Source organism: Diabrotica undecimpunctata, chromosome 3 (assembly GCF_040954645.1).
Source record: "Diabrotica undecimpunctata isolate CICGRU chromosome 3, icDiaUnde3, whole genome shotgun sequence".
NCBI classification, from domain to species: domain Eukaryota; kingdom Metazoa; phylum Arthropoda; class Insecta; order Coleoptera; family Chrysomelidae; genus Diabrotica; species Diabrotica undecimpunctata.
The window spans coordinates 51,723,856-51,738,978 of NC_092805.1; the positions used below are offsets into that span (position 1 = coordinate 51,723,856).

The 15,123-nt window shown below is 32.5% G+C and overlaps 1 protein-coding gene across 1 annotated transcript in view; it reads left to right on the forward strand.

The window, feature by feature from the left end:
* Window positions 1–13,046, forward strand: part of ktub (Tub domain-containing protein ktub) — a 35,761-nt gene extending 22,715 nt beyond the window's left edge. The window contains exon 8 of the mRNA XM_072525888.1: window positions 1,956–13,046. Coding sequence (XP_072381989.1) covers window positions 1,956–2,028 — 73 coding nt within the window. The 3' untranslated portion in view covers window positions 2,029–13,046. The remainder of the gene's footprint in view (window positions 1–1,955) is intronic.
* Window positions 13,047–15,123: the final 2,077 nt, after the last annotated feature.

Sequence of the window (15,123 nt, forward strand, 5' to 3'; positions counted from 1 at the left end):
ATATTATATATGTATATAATATATATAATATTAAATATATATACAAAAGGAACATTTTTATTCTCGAGAGAGGAAGAGAGAGAAAATATATCTTCTGTCTCTCTCTTACTCATTATCTTACATATGTAATGGTTTCACAGATTCACTCTCATGCAAATTTCCAACGCCGACCGTGCGTATAGAAGTATAACTTCAAAAATTCCTGTACTAAACGTGGAAACATAAACATGAAGAAAGTCAGTGAATGCTGCAGAGCATAATCTTGAGTTTTTTAAAAATATTTTATATGTTGCTTTTTTAATATAACAGTTAACTACTACTCATAAAAACATAGTTTAATTTTTAGTTTTTTTTATAGAAACAATTTGACAATCTTTCAAAATGTTACAAATTTTTTTTACCAAATGTATTCTATAATTCCACTATTTGGAGGAGTTATTTCATCGTTTGAAGGCAGAGAAATGGAGACAGGCGAAAATCCAGTGGCGTACACTCAATTTTATTTCAACGTTAAACATATTATTTTTTTAAATATTATTTGTTCTAAATAGGCCACAATATATTTATTTACAGGTTTTTACCTGTATATTTACTGTATATATTGGCTTATTCCCAACATTATTTCTATAAATACAGAAGACCACAAGCAAAAAGCTATAGAAAAATAAATATTACTATCATTTGTATACTTAAAAACGGTCTCTGGATTTTACTCGGATTTTATTTTTGCACATTCAGAACATCCAAGGTCATTTTTGTCATCTTATATTAAAATGACAAAAATATATAGGGATTATGTACATTCGTTTGTGAGACGAGATCTTTCCAGCTATGTCGCAAAATGTGACCTCTCCGGTTAAGGGCTAAAGAAACTTTAATTTTTTCAATTACTTCGTCACACAATGCATTCACATATCACCTTTTTTAGTGTTCCCTCATTAGGAATATTGAACTTACAATATTTTTGCAAAAATTGCCTAAAATGTGTATTGTGCAATTTTTTTAACGAAATGTTTGCTGCTAAGTGAGCTTTACATAGCTCTTGATTAAACAAACATTTTTTTTTATTCATCTTGATCTTGAACATTTTGAACAGCTGTATGAATCGACTGCTGAATGGGTCTTAATGCAATCTTTTTTAGCTTCAACTTATGAGTCGCTCTTTTTAAATGTTGGTCGACTTGAAATTTCTCACAGAAAATCTATAGAAAAAAAAATGTTCAAGCACCAAAAAGAAATCAATTTTCATACAAGAAACTAAAGAATAAAAGCGAAATTGTCTACAATTTGATGAATTTTTGTATTTTGATGCTTCTCTCTACGTCCATCTTTATATAAGTAAAACCAAATTGGCCCAATAAAAATACTCTTTCTTGAAAAATTTCTTTTGTGGGATGCGATACTTTTGTTTGTCAGTACGTAATTTATAAAATGGATTATCAAAATGAGTGTAATTTACGATTTTGGAATAGGCCTTGCAAAATACTTTATCTCCACTTGGCATTAACTAGAGAAAACACTTTATCCTTTTACTTTAAACAAATGTTTGCCGACAAAATAATTAGACACTTTAAAACAGATAGGTACCTACGACTTGCTATGCTAATAAAATAATCTTTTTCTTGGAAACTCCATAAGTATTAAATTCAGGTAGTAATGGAAAAATCTAGATAGATAATGAGCTCGTTCACATCCAATTTATAAAATTCCAACTAAGAGAGGAAATTTTAAACTTTCATATAATTTATTTTTAAAATATGTAAAGTAAATCGTGTTTAGCATACATTTGTAATGTTTGAAATGAGCAAAAATATGCAATATATGCATCTATATGCACTCTACGTATATTCCGCTCTCTAATTATGACGGAGTATCTGTGTATTCCTGGTAATAATTATATTATTTTTCTGTAAGTAAACATATTTATACACTTTTAATAACATAATATGTTACAGGTATCCCTTATGTGCACTACAAGCTTTCGCGATCGCTCTGAGTAGCTTTGACAGCAAGTTGGCGTGTGAGTAAGTACCTCGATGACTTGAACATTCCAAATCGTGCCTCGAATATTTTAAACGGAATATTGAGCTTAGATTGTGAATTGTTTTTAGTATTTTAAGAATTTTTTATAACATTTACACAATTAGTTTAAAAATTAATTTGTTTTTTCTCGTTTTTGAATAAACGCAGGAATTGATTAGAGAAGAGGAGTTAACAGATCATTAGTTTAATGTTGATATTTGGAAAAAAAAGCTATTCATGTAATGAATTTTCGCAGATATAAATCAAATCAAATTAATTTGTTAAAATATCATGAGAATTTAAAATGAAAATCCGCCGTATAAGAACTCTTTTTAAGCTTGATTTTTAATTTACGGTGACATAGCAGCTTCCATAAATCTACTTTTCATTTCATCCCTCTATATATTGTAAAATATGACAATGCGAGGGTGATTCGATATTATTCTAGCTTAAGTAAGAAAACGCACCATTTTTGTTATTTTTTTTAGAAGAATTTACCCTCTTTAGATACTGTGTCTTGGTGATTATGACAGCATCTGCCGCTGATTTCACTTTTTTTTTTAATCCGTATTCCCAGTAACCCAAAAAGAAATGAAGATCCAACTGCAGTAGCAGAAGTTTGGACAATTTCCCCCGAAGGCGAATTGTTCTGCCCTTTTTAAACAATTAAGTACATTTCTTGTTCTAAAAGTGTGGCAGCAGCTTCTGCCTATTTTGAAACCTATTCTGTTTGCATCTGGGATCTAGTTAGTAACTCCACGTAATTCACGTGGAAACTACTAAATGACCAATGGGAAGATCACGTAGTCGATAAACCTGGTCCAATAGAAAGAGATGTAGAGACTGCTTGCATCAGTTTTCTGTCGCACTGGGGAAACGGGATTATATTGCAGCGCTCAGTCTATTTGTATTTTATGTCTATGTTGAAAACTATCGATAGTTCGCAAAAAATATCGGTAACTCAGACCATCTATAGTTGTTGATTACGCTACTGATATACTCAGTTCACCGATCCGAGTCCTAACGGTCTAGTAAAAATAATAAATAATTTTTTGTTACACTGGTCAAATTTTTACTGGAAGTGGCGGGAAATTACGATACAACCAAGCATTTGTGTTATCAACCATATCGCATGACTACGAGATATTTAATCGCCGGCGGCAAACACTTTTGGACAAAATCAAGTAACTCCAAAAATATATGGCACCCATCCACTAGACCTGTATAAGCTGGTACTGGGATCCATAATCCAGGAATGGGTATCATGGAGTGATGGAAGATGGACAACAAGCCAATTTACCGCAGTACAACCGGTTTCTAACAGACTGCTTCCAGGAAAAAGCACTGAGTCTATTATTAATTGAATTAAAAAATAACAAAAACTATTGACATTCAATAATATTAACAAAATAAAACACCCATCAATTAAATCAACTGTTCAAATGTTTATTTTTGAAATTTTTAAGTCGTTTATACATTAGTATTTACAAATGTTTTTAATCGTCGGTCAGATAGCAAAGCGGGTCAGGCGGCCGACTCTCATTCGCTTCACTGTCGAATGGTCAAGTGGATGTGCGTTCAAACCCTGGCTCGGTGTACAGAAAAAATAAAAAAGGCTAACGTAGCAGTTTAAGATTCTAAAACGAATCTGCGGCGTAGACTAGAATATGCTGGTGTCTGATCGGTCTATGGTGGAGCAGTACGGCAAGGGATAAGGGCTTGCGGCTCGGTGATACTCCTCCATAGATTCCCACCGGAAGTGCGTGGCGTCTAATACACCGGCGTATATATATATATATATATATATATATATATATATATATGTTTTTAATCAAAATTAATGAATATACAGTCTCATTATTCAAGACTATTCTTCCCTTTTCAATAAAATATATTTGCAACAGTAAGTTTAGGAGAGCTTGTAATTTTTGTGTTACACATTTCCAACAACGAATCTGTCAAAATGTTCCCAAGCTTAGTCAACGGACTATCCTTTGTATCGCTTTTACCACATTCTTCAATTCAACACATATGCGTTTTTGGTAGACAATCAGCATATGCGGCACTCTGCTGTTATGTAGACGCTCATTTGTTATATTTACAGCCCTTGCTATCTCGCTAATTTTGATTCTACGATCTGCTTTTATCATGTCTGGATTTAGTTGATTATTTCTGAGATAACAACGGCTTCTGGGGCATCTGGTCGTTCATAATTAAATTCACTTTTACGATCACGAACAAATTAAGCACTTCACAATTTACTGTTATTAATGACAGTGCAGATTTGCCATAAATATTATCTAGTTCGGCTTTGATTTCTGCGTTGCTTTTCCTTTTTAAGTGAAGATACTTAAAACCTGAACGATATTCGACTTAACAATTGCTGTTTGTGCTTGAAATTTTGACAGACATCACCTAGGATGACATATGTCAAAACCGACAGCAATTCGTTCTCACCTAATGCCATCTGTTGAAAACTAGATTAATTAAAAATCACCCTCGTAATTGCTTATTTTCAATTTGGGGAATATCATTTTGCAGAACTACATAGTTAGCTAACTACATTAGTTATCTATTACGTTTAACACTGTTTCACTTTTAAACAGACGTGTTACATTTTTCTATTTCAATAAAATACTTGTGTTTTTTAAAAACTGCTGTAAGCATCACATTGTTTTTCATTGTCATCTTTATTCATTATTAATCCATGGTTTTCGGAATGTTCATTTTATATTCTGATCCAAACGAGCTGTATTGCGTGTAGAGTAAATATGCCAGCATTTTTGTTATATAATTTATATGTTGTGCTGCCAATACTATTTACTGAATATTTGTTACATGAATTGCCTTTTAAATTTTTTATTATGATTTGTCCTAGTGCTTTCAAACACGAAATAATAAAACGTCCCGAATATTTTCAAACTATAAATTCAAATCGAAAATAACAGCTACACTAAGAAACATTTAAACAGCTTATATCAATTTTAAAAACTTTTGTTATTTTGGACATTTAGAGCTTTCGACTTCTTTTCTAGAGGTTTGATCACGACTTATTTTGAGATAAGAATCTCCCGAGTCCTCAGATCTGTTCAGCACCTGATTCACTATAATACTTTAATGCTGTATTTCCTATTATGCCGCTGATAGTACTTTTTTACCGTTGATGGTGACCTAGGGAATTGGGTTAGTCAGTAGCACAAAGTTTCTTCAGAAATTGGATTAACCGAAGAAACAGACGGTATTTTATTGTTGTAAGTCATCGGATACCGTCATTTCTTTTGTTAAGAAAATTGGAACGATTGTACATCTTAATGACTTCTCGTGTGACCCCTGGCCAGTAAAAATGGATTAAAATTCTGGAATTTTCAAAATAGATTTTATCGCCTGTTTGGATATAATGCTGGGCTAGGACAGAAGCGGAGTCGAAATTGTTCTGCGTACCGTCGTTTCTTTTGTTTGGACAATTGAGGAGTTTTTCCATCTTACTCGCTGCTGGGACGATTCTTGGTTTATGAAACCGAATGTCTCGAAATTTGAATCGGAATTGCGGACTGAGACGGAATATTCTTATATTATATTTCAAATTGTTCGATTAGTGTGACCTGAATGGAAGACCAGAGCGAGGTAGAGATAGGGGAGGTTTGCTCTCAGCTGTTTTAAATGACAAGGAAATGTTATTATGTACTAAGTTGAAAATATTCGGCATTCTTTACCAAGGTATAGGCAAAAATTTATCTTAAAAGTGGGTATCTAATTTCTCAACTAGATATGTGTTTCATCTACGTACTTGTTAAGTGTGACAGAAATTATAAGCTGTAATTACAACGTTTCGTTACCATAGATTATATAAGCTAGCGTTTAATGAATTCGTCATTTATTTAAGTAATATGTAGTCGTAATTTTTGCAATAATCTAGAAATATAAACAATTATATCTATGCAGTGGCTAATCTTTAAAAATTGCTCCTAACCATGACTTTTATGAATCTCTCACTCGATCTCTCGACACATAGAGTTACCTTTATCCTGGTTGAGAAATTAGATTGTTTAATAAAAGTTAACTCAGTTTATAAATTTGAAAAAATGTGATCGTTTAAATGGCAGTATTCTTACTTGTCCTAAACTGCACAATATTCTATAAGTACTCAAACTAGAAATCGATAGCAGCGTTTGGTTCAAGACTAGACTTTTAGTTAGAGACTGAAAGAATACTGCGGTCTGATCGATGAAGAAGATATGTATTTTGTACCATTTTTTGATATATTTGAAAAATAAGTTAGTATTTATTTTTTATTGTTTACTATTTATAAATTTTGTTTCTAACTAACTAGCTTTAGATTTGTTGCGCTAAGGTTTTTGACAGATGTTTTGATACATTAAGTTTTGTAGTCCAAGAACTGGTGAACAGTGAACTGTTTTAAGAGTACAGTCCCTGCTCATATTATTATACTCACCTAGCCAATCCTGTTTTTTTCTGGTTTCATGTGACTGTGAATCGGCATGTAGATATCTGTCGGTATGTGTGGGTTTTCGGTATACTGTGTGTCCTATATACCTGTCTTTCTTCTTTATTATTAATACATCTAAAAATGGTAGTTGTTCGTTTTCTTCCAGTTCCAGAGTAAACTGGATTTTATGGTGGATATTATTGATGTGTTCTAGAAATACCTTTAGTTTTTCTTCTCCATGTGTCCAGATTATAAAAGTATCATCCACGTACCTAAACCAAAGTTTTGTATTCGGCTGTTCCTATTGCTCGCTGTTCTATTTCTTGCATAAACAGGTTTTGTATTACCGGTGACACTGGTGAACCCATCGGTGCTACTTCAACTTGTTTATATCTTGGCCCTTTATGGATGAAATATGTGTTATTTAAGCAGTGCTCTGTTAGATTTAGAGTATCCTGTGGTATTGGATACTTTCTGCTTATAATTCCTAATGATTTACCTATAGGAGCATTCGAGAAAAGTGAGACTACATCGAAGCTGAAAAACAAATGTCCCGGCTCGAAGTCACATCTCAGGCCACAAGACTGACTAGTAGGACTCCTCCTACCTACATACGGACAACACCATAGTAACCGCATTGACCATGTGAGTCAGTTAACTTCAAGCATCAGCAAGTAGCGTTACTACCTGACTTGACAATGGAAAGTGCGACCTTGCCGAAACGTCGTCAAAATAATGGTTTTTTCTCAAAACCAAAATTATTCAAGTACGAGTATTACATAAATGATAGTATTAACCTTTTTGTATATTTATTGATCTAAAAATTGAAATTATCACCTAATTTTACTATAATACTAATATTTTGTTAAGCCACTCTTGACTTTTAACAAGTGTAGCCACTCTCCCATGCATACTATTTATGCATCTTGCTGCTATTTCTTTTAAATATTCATTATGGTTTCAATGAAAAATGATTCTCTTTATCAACTGAACGTTGTTGTTATTACTTCCTCAAGATAACGCCTCGATAACCTCATCTCTAGCTGTACCCGGTATTACATTCTCATTTGGGATCCCGTATGCCTTGTCTCTCCTGTAATGTTCTTTATTTAGCAACTTTCTTAAGTACTCATATCATCTTTGCTTTATTTTAACATCGGTTCTTAACACTCTCCTGTAATGTTCTTTATTTAGCAACTTTCTTAAGTACTCATATCATCTTTGCTTTATTTTAACATCGGTTCTTAACACTCTTCCATCCGCACTCTTAATCTGCCGCATGTGGGTCAAGACCTTTAATGACTTCTCCCTTGCTTTAGCAATGCCGTATAACCTTTTCACCTCCTCGGATGTTTTCAACTCTACATACAGCAGTAGCTACAGCGCGCTTTGCTTTCCTATTCGCTACCTTGTATATATCTTTCTCTTTTGTAGATCTGTTATGCGCCTTTTTAGCCTCTTTCTTATCTCTAACCTTCTATTGCACTTCATCGTTCTACCATCAAGTTTCTTTGTCTCTAGGAGACCCTTTACCACATGATTTTCCTAGCACTTCCTCTCTCACTCGCACCACAACTTTGGCAACTGTTGGTTTCGCACCAGTCATTTACCGTATCTTTTCCTTAAGCTCTTTCAGCACTACTTTTAAAGACTCTTGTCAAATTCTTATCCTTTAACTTCCACTTTACTTTCTGGAGTCCTATTTGCTTTCCTTTCTGCCTCACCTTTATCTCCGTATCCACTATCACAAGTCGGTGTTCACTAGCTCCACACTCACCCGTTATCACTTTACAGTTGATAACTTAACAGTAACAGCAAGTAGCGTTACTACCTGACTTGACAATGGAAAGTGCGACCTTGCCGAAACGTCGTCAAAATAATGGTTTTTTTCTCAAAACCAAAATTATTCAAGTAGAGTATTACATAAATGATAGTATTAACCTTTTTGTATATTTATTGCGATATTATATATCTATTGTATATTATAACTTGAATTATGTTGTATGGTTATTCAGCAATTGTTATGCAACCCGTTCAGCAGGTTTGTTTCATTGTGAACATGTTTTTAAGGTGCTCGAAATTAAAAACCTGAAATTTCTAGGGTGAGTCAAATAATTTAAGTAGGGACTCTATAGTTGAAGTACTTATTCAAGACTGAAGAAATCGCCAAAGTGGTTGATGCGAGGTAATTGCAAGGTGATGTTTAATATTTTACCTAGCAATCTAAAATATTTTATACAACACAAGTTACATCATCTACATTCGTGCACAAAATAGGATTCTCTGTATTCAGAAATTTTGTTATCTGAACGATATTTTAGCAAACGTTTTCACGTCGACAGCTTGGACAGTTGTTATTCAACATGCATTTTTCATTTCGTTAATTTATGAAAAACGTTCATACGGCATCTGACTGGGGCGTAATTTTGTATATTTATGATATAATATGGTATAATAAATAGATAAAATTCAATCATTCTTCAAACCCACCGTTAGTTTTAGAATAAATATTGATATTTCTACACCGGGTGATGAATCGCCAAACGGGCCATAGGAAACTCAATGGGAAATTCTAAATTGTTGAATTCCTTCTTCCCTAATTATTTTACATCAAAAGTCATACAAAACTATTTGTAAAGGACCAAAATCTATATTAAAAACAAATGTTACAATTGTTCTACGAATTAAGCGTACTCCAAAATTTTGCAAAAATATAATACATTTTTCAGGCCACCCCTTAAAGTCAGGCCACACGCGGTACAAGAATGTGTATGATATGTCGCGTTTGGTCATATTGATGATTCTGATATATTAGACAATATTTGAATTGTCAATATTTTTATTTTATGATTAAATTATAAACAGCAAATTTTCACAAATACTGCTACTACTAGTGAAAAATAAATAGTACAAGCAATAAAGTTGATGAAATGTACTCAGTTCACGAAAAATCGCAATAATGTTGTATTCAGGCAATAGTGTGAGCACTGTCAGATCTTTATTTAACGTAAGATATTATAATACACTCCAATTCAATTCCAGGTTATACAATAATTCAAAGAATTTCAATATAGTTTTACTGTGATCCTTCCTAACAATAATTTATGATAATTTCTAAACATAAAACTATATCAAATGTTTAAACAATAAGCCATTTTGTACTAAGCAGTATCCCACTTGATTGTAAAATTCTCGTTTAACATTAGCCAGAACGCGTGGCGTTATTTTTGCACACTCTTCAATAATTCGTATTTTTAATACTTCAATATCTGTAAATTTTTGGTTAGAATAGATTTTTGATTTTAAATGCTCCCAGATAAAATAATCGTTTGGAGTTAGATCTCCTGATCTCGGTGACCACCTAATATTACAGTCTAATCAAACAATAATTATTAAAGCTGTTTTTAAGATATTCCTTAACCTCCCAGTTATTGTGCGCAGGGCATCCATCCATTTGAAACCAAATTTCTTCTTCATCTGGAGTTATTTCTGCAAGTCTGGGTAAAATTTCTTCTTGTAGCTAGTCTAAAAACTTTTTTGAATTTAAATTTTCCTCATAGAAAAATGGTCCAATAATATTGTGTCTAAATATTCCGAACCATTTATTTTTCGACGATATTGGGTATGGCTTTCAATAATATCCTCAGGCTTTCTTGTCGACCAAATCCTATAATTTTGAACATTTGGTTTATTATTTAATATAAATGTACATTCACCACTAAACAAAATGTTTTTTAAAAAATTGTCTGTCTGCATTAGCCCTCTCTAAAATTTCATAACAAAATTCCGCTCGTCGCTCAGCATCCCTTCTCTTAGTTCTTGATGACATTGAAATTTATGTGAATGGAATTTATTCCTTTTCAAAATTTTTAAGGCCGTAGAATTATGAATCATATTAAACTGGTCTGCAATGGTCCGAGAACTTATTCTAGGATTTTCTACAACTGCTGTTAATACATTTATTTAATTTTGATTTTCTAAATTTCTTGGTACCTCAGCAATATTGTTTCTAGAGGTACAATTAGAATCATGGTTCCAGTATTTTCAAAATTTTTTAAAATCCTTTGAATTGTTGAATGTCTTGGAATTTGTCTATTAGGATCTCTTACGCTAAATAAAGAACTGACAATTCGCGTACTATTGCCTGAATAAAACATTTTTATTATTGCTACTTTCTCCTCAACTGAATACATTTTTAATCAACTAGGTATTGTTTTTAAAACAGTAAATCACAAAATAAAAATTTTGGCAAGTCAAATATTGTGAAATATCAGAAACATCAATATAACCCATCGAGTTAGAATCTATGGAGAGGACATCACGTGGCTAAAAACGACCTTACTTCGGCCATATTGTTATGATCGTTTTGACAGATCGTGTATGATTGTTTACGTTTATTGTTTTTCGAATATTTTTAGTTTTATAATACTTTTATAAAAACTGTAATATTATATTGTGATAGTGCATAATAATGGTTTCTTGTTCTCAACGTAGTTGCAGTAGCAGAAGCAATGTTAATAAAAAATCTTCAGGAATAACGTTCCACAGGTTAGTATACAAATATGTAAACAAAGTAATGGCCCGTACTTCAGAGAATAAATTAATAGTATTCATAAAAATTCTTATAAGTAAGGTAGATCGTGCTATTCTTGAGAATACTCAAATATCTTTATTCTAAATATATTAAACTTTCTTTTTAACTACTGCAACATAATTATTTTGATTTCTACACTGTAATATTCGGCAGATATTCAATTTTGTTTTTTTTTAATAACTTTTCTAACTTAGTTAATCGAACTAAATTTTTAAGTGTCAGTTAATTTGTAGTTATCAAATATATAAGTTGTAAAACGAACGTATTATTATCTCTTCTAGATACAACTTGTTTTTTGACTGTATTAATTTATCTCTATGTATAATATGTCGTGTTTGTAGTGTTTACCGCAGGATAAATAAATCTTAGTTTATTAAAAATGTATTGCACTTTTTTAGATTTTGATTAAATTTTCTGAATTACTAGTCATATTTGTATAGTAGTTTTAATATTATTGAGTCCGGCCCTGATCCCACTGCCATATTGGTATGATCGTTAGCCATACCTACTGACGCCGTTTTTATTACACACGTTAATATACTCATAGCTTCTCCACAGATTCTAACTTGATGATATGACCAAACGTAACATGTCATATTTTTGCACCGCGTGTGACCTCACTTTAAGGGGTGGCCTGAAAAATGTATTATATTCTTGCAAAATTTTGGAATACATTTAATTCGTAGAACAATTTTAACACTTGTTTTCGATACATATTTCAGTCCTCTACATATAGTTTTTCTTGACTGTTGGTGTAAAATAATTAGGGAAGCAGGAATTCAACAATTAAGAATTTCCCATTGAGTTTCCTACGGGCCGTGTAACGATTTACCACCCTGTATGTTCAATATTCAATGATTGAAGATTATCTCTACATATCCTTAATATGCCACATATTGAAGTGATTTACAAGATGTTTTAATTTTTTACAAAAGCTAAACAATTACCGACTCACTTTTTTCATCAAGTACTGAAAAGTCCTTTTAATCTTAAGTTCGGTCAAAATTTGATCAGTACTGAAAATTTACTAATTTCTGATGTTCTGATTCTTGAATGCTATTCTTTGTATTTTTTAAGATCAATGTTTTCTTTAGAGGAAAAACAAGCTTTCACCATTGTTGTTTCATCGATTTACTAGGTAATAATGATAATGATTTGCATTTGCTCTTTTCAAAAGACCACTCGGACGTCCCAGAATGCGATGGAGAGATAACATCCTAGCAGACCTCCGGAAAATGAACATTCCATTTGACCCTAGGTTGATGGAAGACCGAACAAATTGGAAAAAAGTTGTACAGTCAGCCAAGACCCACCCAGGGTTGTAGCGCTACGTGATGATGATGATTTGCTCTTTTACTGACTTATAATGAGACCCAAACAAATTTTTTATCATAACTTTTATATATTTTTCCATTACTATTTCTCATTTTAAAAGTTTAGGTTGTGTAATTTTTAGAATTATTTTTATTCAAGTTATTAGATTTGCAGTTGCATTGTCCAAATCTGTAAGCGTGTATCTTTGAAGTATTTACGTTTATGTTCATAATTTATGATGAGTCATTACCAATACTGTTCTAAGCGAGTTTATTTAAGTGAAAAATGTGCAAACTGTATAAAACCCCCCTTTAATGTAGCTTCCCGTCGAATAACTTGTGATAGCCATATGTATATATTTAGAACACCTTTCAATGATTTTAAAACATTGGAAACTATCCAAATCACTTTACCTCCATTTAACTGTAACCCTGGCTATATTTTTCAGAGATGAATAAGTACTGTAATTATTCTATGATTGCAATGCTAGATCTGGCATTTATGATTTATGGATGAAAACACCGTTTAAATACAATGTTCAGCCAATATAAAATACTTGGACTCTTGTACTATCATTTTTAGGTTTAATATAAAATGGTTTTAATATTTAAAATTCAGCAAAAATGGTATTAATTATATATAAAACAATCAAAAATATTCCATATCAAATATTTTGCTGCGATAAAGCAGTCATATTAACATATATAAATGTTATATATGTTATATATATATATATATATATATATATATATATATATATATATATATATATATATATATATATATATATATATATATTATATATGTTATTGTATATTAACATAAATAAACGGCCAGTGTTGTGTAATGATACATTATTTTCCAGGTCTCTCGGTGTGTCCTGGAATTATTTCTTCCTAATATTTCGCCTGCGACCACAGCATGCATTATCAAATACAATCAAAGGTTAGCAATAGGACTAGATCCTGTTGAGTCCATTATATTTAGAATTCTTCTGAGCTCTTCTTTTGACACTGAGTTTCAACTATCGTACCATCGTTTTGGTGATTTGTTTACCGGTCTCCATATATTTGGTTTGAGCCTTATCCCATCTTGTCCATCTTTCATCTTGCACACTATGCTATCATGCTCTAACATCTCCAAAATCACTTCACCACATCCTAGAATATTAATTCTCTAGGAGGATTACTTCCTTGATAGTTCTTAATATTTTGATTTCTGTCGTTCCCAATATTATTTTTGTTTTGTTGCGTTTTGTTATTATACAAGCAGTATCGTTGTTGCACAATGTTTTGCACTATACTTGCACTGTTGCCTGTTATAATCCCGAACACAGGATCAGTGTTTCACGGCGAGGCTAATAAAATATCTTTTAGAAAAATCTGCATTGTTTAACGCACCATTTTGAAAGATTTATGTGCGAGGGAATTAAATTATTCGTCACACCTGATCATCTGTCATATTAACAGAGCTCAAAACAATTATTGTAATAGATTTAATTGGTATGAGATCTTAATATGCTATAAAAAGTAGTAGGAACGAGAGTTCTTCAAGGATGGTACAAATTACGTAATACAATTACTGATGTGATGTCAGATGCAAAGGATAATTAATTGATTTTCACACATATAAACATGCCGGATAGCATTGGAATGGGCAGAGAACTAGTGATACTAATGGTAATAATAAGAACAGAAAATGAGAACAAGCAATAACGTAAAACACTGAAAAAATATTTTAAGATATACCCATATCTCTTGTACATCCACAGAAATATTAGAAATATACTAAGTGACTTACAGTTCTCTACAGGCTGAGAAGCATGTGTGATTCAGGAATCAACGGGATTCAGAAAGGATTCAATAGTCAGAAAAATCTCTTAGTGGAATCAGTAGAAATCAAGTTTAATAATGCTGACTTGCCAAGTTCTCCTTTTTTCCATATCATTTCATCATTTTGGCTTTACAACCCTGTGTGGGTCCTAGCCTCCCCAAGAATTTTTCTCCAGTCGTCCCTATCCATCGCTTTCCTCCGCCAAGCACGTATTTCCATATTTCTCATGTCTTCATCGATGTTATCTAGGAATCTTGTTCTGGGTCTTCCTCTTCTTCTTTGACCAATAGGTCTATCAAGGAGCGTTTTTCTAGCTGGGTCGGTTTGCTCCATCCGCATTACATGGCCTACCCACCTCAGACGTCCTATCTTTATGTGTTTTACGATATCTGGTTCCTGGTATATCCTATAGAGTTCGAAGTTGTATCGTCTTCTCCAGGCACCATTTTCATTTACCGCTCCATAGGCCTTAGTATTTTTCTTTCGAAACATCCTAACATGTTTTCATTGCTTTTTGTTAAAGTCCAGGTTTCTGAACCATATGTTAGGACTGGGCGTATTATTGTTTTGTAGAGTTTTACTTTTGTATTTCTTGATATAACTGTAGATTTAAAAAGGAGATTAAGCCCAAAATAGCATCTATTAGCCGTGCAAATTCTGCGGTTTATCTCTGCGGTAGTGTCATTTTCCGTATTGACGAGCGTTCCCAGGTATACAAATTCGTTAACTGCTTCGATGACGTCATTTTCTATAACAAGTGGCCGTAGTGTTTGTGGTTGCGTATCTATTTTCATGTATTTTGTTTTATTCGTGTTTATTATTAAGCCCATGTTTGTAGCCGCTTCCTTTAATGCTACGTACGCCTCTTGTGCTGCGTTTTCCTTTCTCCCAATAATATTGATATCATCAGCAT